Source organism: Dioscorea cayenensis, unplaced genomic scaffold (genome assembly GCF_009730915.1).
Source record: "Dioscorea cayenensis subsp. rotundata cultivar TDr96_F1 unplaced genomic scaffold, TDr96_F1_v2_PseudoChromosome.rev07_lg8_w22 25.fasta BLBR01001316.1, whole genome shotgun sequence".
Taxonomy (NCBI): domain Eukaryota; kingdom Viridiplantae; phylum Streptophyta; class Magnoliopsida; order Dioscoreales; family Dioscoreaceae; genus Dioscorea; species Dioscorea cayenensis.
Genome location: NW_024087707.1, coordinates 46,078 through 53,769, shown reverse-complemented (window position 1 = coordinate 53,769; position 7,692 = coordinate 46,078). Strand labels below are relative to the sequence as shown.

The following is a 7,692-nucleotide window of genomic DNA, read 5'->3' as shown; positions in this document are numbered from 1 at the left end:
ATACATAAAACCAAAATCAAAGCCCAAATCAATTGAATCCAATAAAAAAAACAAGCATTAAAATCCAAACCCAAACCCAAGCCCAAGCCCATTTAATCATGAAACATCAATGTAATGAAACAACAAGCCACGAGCTCACCTTTCATCCAATCAAATCAACCCACTAAACATTCATCACTAAACCAGTCCCACCCCCCTAATTAATTATCCCCTCCATCCCAAAACTTCCCCAAAATGACACAATTACCCTCCTTTTTCCTTCAATCCCCACCACAAACACTTGCATCAATAAGCGCCATTTTCGGTATTTCCTTTTCCTGCTTTGAAACCCGCTTCCTTTTTTTAATTTTTTAATTTTTATTTTTCCTTCAATTTCGAGATGCTTTAAAAAACCGACCAAGATCTCGCCTTTCCCTTTGCATTGAAGCAAAGCATTGGCCCAGAGACTCCATTGTTGATACTCTGTGAGAGCGTGCTTGGAGGGGACGAAGATGGCGGGGTATAGAGCTGAGGATGACTACGATTACTTGTTCAAGGTGGTGCTCATTGGGGACTCAGGTGTTGGGAAATCCAACCTGCTTTCGAGGTTCACTCGCAACGAGTTCAGTCTTGAGTCTAAGTCCACTATCGGTGTCGAGTTCGCCACTCGTAGCCTCACCGTCGACGGGAAGGTCATCAAGGCCCAGATTTGGGACACTGCGGGCCAGGAGAGGTATTAAAATCGATCCTCTTTTTTTTGTTGTTTCTTGTTTGTTGTGTTTCGTTTTATTTTTTTAGATTATTTTTGGAGTGTTTGGTTAGATTTAGGTTATGGGTTTTGGGGTTTTGTGATCTGATGTGTTAGTGTTTGTGTGTTTGAGAAGTGAAAGTTGTGAACTTGAGATCGATTGCTCAGGGATTTCCTTGGAGTAGCTATTTGTGGTGATTCTCGTTGATCTACTAAATTAGCTTTTTTAGCTCCTTGTTCTCTATGGGATTGAAATCCTGGGATCTCTCTATCGTTATGTTTTTTATTCCTTTGGGAGTGATGCCATGGAAGCAAACGAAGTTCAGTGGCTTGTGCTATTTATGCCTTTTGGTTGCTGTCATTTTCTCTTATAATTTGTCAAGTTTAAAGTCAACTCTGCGTCAATAGTTTTGGAATTATATTTTTTCTTGCTTCACTTGGAAGTGATTGGGAATTCATTCTAATTTATTGGGGTAGTGAGCTTGGAGGAAGGTGCTTGTTCTGTTGCTTTTGCCAATCTATGTGTCTTTGGAATTTTTATTTTGATATTTAGTAAGATAATTAAAGCGGGCTTATTTGAGAAACAATTGAAGGTTATTGCTAGTTTTGCCATTTCAAAATCTAAAATTTAGTTCACTTAACGTTTGAGATCTGTTTAGAACTATTTGGGCCAACCGGGTGTATTCTTTATGTTATGTGTTTTGGATTAAGAATCACTTCTTTGTTAAATACCACTGTCAGATCTTCTTGTTATTTAATCCTTTTGGCATGACATGATGGTGGCTTTTGTATCCTTACTACATGATTTGGCAAATAAGGGTGTGTACTCACTAATGTAATGTTTATGTCATTCAGTTGAGCTTGTTGTGCTTTTACCTTGTATGCTATTTTGTCAAAATACTGAGATATTCATTTGTATTTTTAAGTGGCTGAACATATGTCAATATTCCTGTTTATTACTTCTCATCATTTTATCAAACACCTTGACTCATGGTTCACCACCATTTTTCAAAATTGGCTTCCTGAAATAAGTCCTTGATTTTCTTTTTCAACTGCTTGTTATTCATTTCAGCAGCCTGCCTTTGATAGTTTGATGATTGGTCTTGTTATCGATCTATTGATTTTAATCTACCATCATTTATTTACTATGTATTAGATGTGAAAATTTCAATGGCCTGCTTCCTTGTGCATGATTTTTTGCAATAACAAATATCATGTATCATGGTCATGTACATTCCTCATATCCTTCTTTTACCTCTCTTGTAACCCTGTTGTGATGAAGTCGACGTAATACTTCTGTACATACGTTTCCAAGTTTGTAACCTTGCTCATAAATTAAGGTTGCTTTGCTATGATCTATATGTAATAATTGTATGTGGGATTAAAAGGAATCACTAAAACTTGCCTAGTTATAATTGATTTTTTCATTAGTGAGTTAGCTTTGTACAACAGCTAGATAAACTTTCAAGTGACTAAGAGACAGACTTGATGACCTTTCTTAACACAGTCACAATGACTTATCAACTTTTTTTTATTCTTGGGCCTACATACATTTGGATGATCACATAGGTGATATATTTATATATTGGCCAGTTAATCATGTTCCTTTAGAAACTTTGAAAGATTTAATGGGTAAAATCTTGAAGTTTATAGCTTTTTCTAAAAGGTGATATTCTACCAACTTAAGATCTGGCTAATATAATTTGTCATGTGCTGGATTGGGTTAGCCATCTTTCATCCTCACTGTATTTCATTAACAAAAGAACTCACCTTATGGTCATTCTTGGTAACTTACCGGTTTATTTGGATGCCTTACCTACCGCTTGGTATTTACTATTTGTTATTTGCCAAACTCTTTTATCTGTTTTTATGTTTATTTAGTAGATGTTTCGGCTGCCTTTTGGTTTATTATCATGCTTTTGTTATATTTGAACTATTACAATTGGTTGCGTTTTAACCATTATATCCCTCTCCATCTTCCTAATGAACACTTCATCCACTTCTTGTATCCTTGACTTTCTAGAATTATTTCACTTTTTCATATTATTATTATTATTTTCATTTTAATTTGTGAGTTGTTGATTCTTGAAGCTTTTTTTTTCGTTCATACAGGTAATATTTTGAAGCCTCACTGAAAATTTTTTGGGTTTTTACAATCCTTTTTTATGTCATTATAGATGTAAAGTTTTTTTTATGGCATTTGTATTAATTGAATATGTACTTCTTGGGTTGTGAACTTTACCTTCTCTTTCTTGTTCAAGAATGTCTTTTGATGATTGCAAGCTTCTTTGAGCATCCGTTGCTTGTGCATCTAGTAGAATCCTTTATTCCAAAAGACATTGCATTGGTTTTACTGTTTGCTTTGTTCATGTTTTGTTTTTTTGTGACCTGCATTTTGCTTCAGTTCAAGCCTCATTGCCAAATGGGCTGCTTCCTAGGTTTTGGTAATTATCATTTGGTTGAGTGGATGATATTTATTTGACCTTCTCTTGGTTATCATATCTGCACCTTGTGTGGTCTGTTTTCCTAGTGCACCACTTTTTACTCAATATTTTTGTCCGCTACTATTTGACCAGCTTTTGAGCCATAGTCATATGTCATTGTTCACACCATTTTACTTCATCCTTGTTTCATTTCTGGAATTTTGCATCTATCAGATATATCATCATGTTTATACCATGCTTTTGTTGGAAATGGCTTTATTTGCTCGTCTCTTATCATGGTGTTGTCATAACCTTTGACACTCCATATATATATATATATATATATATATTTGATAACTTAGCATTTATTCCTCTCTTATCTTTATCAATGAACTTTGTCTTTAAAACTTTGATCACTTGATTAACCTGATTATATTAATGATTTGATAGTGGAAAGGAGTGTAAAGCATCATCTTGATCACTTTTGAGGATGGTCTGGTACCTTGATCTCTTAAATTTTTGATTAAAAATCCATTTCTTCTGTAGAACTACTTCAATTTTTGCAAGCTTATTTTATGAGATAATAATTGCCACCTTGTTAGCACTTTTTTACTTGCAGATCCTTCTGTTTGCAGTAATTTCATTTTCTTGTTGTGACCGCCTACCTAATTAGGACTAAGGAGTAGCTCAAACTTTGTTCCTGGGCTCGTATGGTACAAATTTTTGGATTTAGAGAGACCCCATGAAGTATACACTTTTTGGTGGATTCCTGTGCAATCCACTCAAACAACCTTATAATTACTGGAATGAATAAGGTAAATATTAGATAAGATATAAGATAGAAATATTAAGAAACACTTATTTCCAAGAACATAATGTAGAATTGAAACATGAGAAAAGTTATTTCTCACATATAGCCATCATTGAGCTTATATCACACTTTGTAATATTGAAAATTGGAAGTTGTGCCAACATATAATTTGATCTAGGTTCTAGCTTCCTTGCATTAAACCAAATGGAAACTTGAATTACTGTAGCTGCTTGATGGCGAACTTTCATTGATTTTTGGACATGAAACCTATTGTTCAGGATGTGCGTCCTTAAAACATGGATTAAGCCTCCTAGTTTATAAACTGTAAATTCCTTTAAATAAAGAGTTACCAAATGTCTTTATGTTTAAATTGTTCCACTTCTTACTAGCATATTCTATCCTTTTTCTCTGCATATTTTTGCACAATCATGTCCCCAATGGGCCCAACCATATGGTTGGTGCGCTTAGGTAGATGAGCAATTTATTGCACAAAAGTGATGAACCTCCAACATATATTTTGTTGTCTCCCTACATACTGCAATCTGCATTCTTTATTGTTTCCATCTTCTTTACTCTGCCTTAACAAATATAGATTCAAAGTTGTTGAGGAAAACATAGTTTAACCTTCAACGCACTAGTAAGTTTGACAATGCTTTGAGTAAATGCTTTAGAGTGGTCGCTGTTTTCTTCTTGCAATTAGCTCCATCTTAAAATTTGTAATGCTGCCTATGAATACAACATTACCATATCAGCCTCAGGTGAAAACTATGAAATCAATCATGGGTAATGAGCCTTCAAGTAAACCTTTGCAAGGTGTTTAAATGATTTTCTAAAGAAACTAAGTGTTATCTCTTCTCTCTCAAATACACCGTATGGTATCCCTGGTATTATCTCTTAGTCACTATTTGAGATCACCTGCCAAGAAATATGATTGGTATAACTTATTGTAGAATTGCCGACTGCTTTATAATGCACATGTTAGGAGTGTGATCCATGTCATGTATTCAGAGGAACAAGTGAATTTGCCAAGTCAAATATCTTTAAGGATCTCATCAGGCGTATCTAGCGCTCGACAAGAATTCCAGATTGTACATCAAACAATGCCCCTATTTTGACTTATTTATTACACATTTCTACATATTAACAAGTTAAACAAAATTGCAGGTACCGTGCCATCACCAGCGCTTACTACCGTGGTGCTGTTGGTGCATTGCTTGTCTACGATGTCACCAGACACGCCACATTCGAAAATGTCGAACGGTGGCTGAGGGAGTTGAGGGACCACACGGATCCAAACATTGTTGTGATGCTTGTAGGGAACAAGGCAGACCTCCGCCACCTTGTCGCGGTGTCTCCCGAAGATGGGAAAGCTTTTGCCGAGAGGGAGTCCCTCTACTTCATGGAAACCTCTGCCTTGGAGTCAACAAACGTTGAGAATGCCTTCTCTGAAGTATTGACTCAGATATACCGGATCGTGGTTAAGAAAGCGGTTGAGACAGGCGATGATGCCGCCCCCGCCGTCCCTGGGAAAGGAGAGAAAATTAACGTTAAAGACGATGTTTCGGCTATGAAGAAGATTGGTTGCTGCTCTTCTTAGGCACAAAAGATATTAAAAAAAGTGTGTTCTTATAATATATGTCTTTCTAGTGTTTAGCTTTCATTTGTCAGACTGGAAGGGTTTTAGGAATTTCCTGTTTCTATTGCATTTGTTATCTTAAAAAGATCATGGTTGAAGTTATGAGGGAAGAAGAACATTCATTTGGAAGTGTGCTCAATTTTCTTTTTTTAACACTTCCTTTTTGCACTTATTAATCATGTCTTTAATTGCATCATGTTATATTGTTGTGAACCACAGTGTTTGATTAAAAAATGGGAGCTATTGAATTCTCATTTGAGCCTTATTTGTTGCTTTTTAGTATTTTAATTTTAACGTAAATCTTAGCTTGTCTAATTACTGAAGTTAATGCTTAATAATAAGATGAGATTCAAAATTACATATTCAAATAGAGATTTATTTAGATAGAGATTTATTAGATTACTCTTGGGTGGCATTTGGTCAAGTTACCTTGGAAGAATGTGATCATTACATTCCAATGGAAATGGATTTTTTTTTACTATTATATTCTTTAAGTTTGATATAATTCCTAAAATACTATTTTTTAATATTTTAAAATTAAAAATTCAAATATTTTGTTGGAGGTAAAAAATATTTGAGATTTTTTTTTCAAATATTAAATAATTAAATTGGAGGAAAAAAATATATTTGTTTGAATAATTAAGTTTGATTTGATTATAATTTTTTTGAAAAATTTATTAGTTATAACCCCATGCCTCTCTTTGCCCTCAAGTTACGTTACCCTCTGACACCCCCTCGAATTTCTCCCCTTCTGCCTCGACGGACCTCCCGCTCAACCAAATCCATCTCATCATTCTAGCTCCCTCCCCAACCCTTCGGTCTTCTCTTTCAGGCACTCCTTCCTCCTCCTCTATTGTTGCTTCGTTTCACGAGACCCTCGTCGAAAAAGTTTCCTCTGCTCTTGCCGAAGAGAATATGGAGGAGGGCAGGTCCCGAGCGAAGATGAGTTCTCCGACGAGCGAAGACGATGACATGTCCAACGACGATCGCCCCGATGACAACATGACTCTCAACCAATACCAAGACGAAGTTAGAAGGGAAGCTCTCATTAGGAAAAGTTCTCTTGAAGCTAACACTTCTCCGAAGAAAGGAAGGGTTGACCCAGGGTGTTCAAGCGCCTAACTTTACTTCTATTGCTCTTCGGTGTTCTCCTTTTAGGGTGTATCTGTTCCTGCTCCCTTTTCAATATTTGTTTTTATGATTACGGCTAATATATTGTGTTGGAATTGTAGGGGTCTCTCGTCGCGGGACACCTCTTCTAGGATCCTTCGTCTCATTCGCTCTCTGAAGCCTCTCATCGTCTGTCTAGTGGAAACTAGAGCTAACTCCGATCGTGTGGATCGTTTTTGTAAGTATATCCGCAATCGTTGGGATTGGGCAGCTATTTTGTCTGAAGGGTTTTCAGGAGGTATTATTGTCCTCTGGAACCCCATCGTCGGCTAGGTTACCCCTTTAGCTTTTTTTCCCGATCACGCTCTTCACTTGGTTGTTTCTTCTACTGGTCCCTCTCATTATATCATTTCCGTGGTTTATAACTCTATTTCTTGTCATAGACAACGTTTTCTCTGGCGTGAACTTTCGAAACTTGCTTTTCATGATCAGCCTTGGCTTGTGGTGGGAGATTTCAATTCTATCCTCTCCCGGAACGAGCATAGAGGCTGGTGCCTTTACTTATTATTCTCGTAAATCTCGTTTCTTCTTGGATTTTTGTCGATCAAAATAATTTATTGGACTTAAAGTTTTTCTCGGGTTCCCCTTACACGGTGCAACAATCGATCCCGCCAAGCTCGGCGTTGGGCTAGACTTGATCGTTGTTTGGTGAATCTTAAGTGGAACGACAACTTTCGGTCCTATACTCTTAAACATCTTAACCGATCTTTTTCTGATCCTTCTCCCCTTTTTCTTACTATTAATACTCATCATCCTCGCAAAAAAGGCATTTTTAGATTTGAGAATTTTTGGTTTGATTTGTTGGGTTGTCACAGCGCGGTTCGGGATGCTCGGAACTTTTCCCTCATGGAAATCCCATGCACGCCTTTTACCCATCTTCTGCTCCTGCACCCGGCATAATCTTAATTCCTCGGCGTCTTTTCCG

General features: G+C 36.6%; 1 protein-coding gene across 1 annotated transcript; it reads left to right on the top strand.

Moving 5' to 3' along the window:
• Positions 1 to 380: 380 nt before the first annotated feature.
• On the top strand, positions 381 to 5,793 carry LOC120256172 (ras-related protein RIC2). The gene is made up of 2 exons (XM_039263927.1): positions 381 to 712; positions 5,126 to 5,793. Exons 1-2 carry the CDS (start codon positions 492 to 494, stop codon positions 5,556 to 5,558), a joined length of 654 nt encoding a protein of 217 aa, XP_039119861.1. The 5' UTR covers positions 381 to 491; the 3' UTR covers positions 5,559 to 5,793.
• The last annotated feature ends 1,899 nt before the right edge of the window (positions 5,794 to 7,692 follow it).

Coding starts and splice junctions, on each gene's coding strand:
- LOC120256172 (XM_039263927.1), top strand. CDS start 492: ATGGCGGGGTATAGAGCTGAGGATGACTACGATTACTTGTTCAAGGTG. Junction 713..5,125: donor GACACTGCGGGCCAGGAGAG/GTATTAAAATCG, acceptor ACAAAATTGCAG/GTACCGTGCCATCACCAGCG.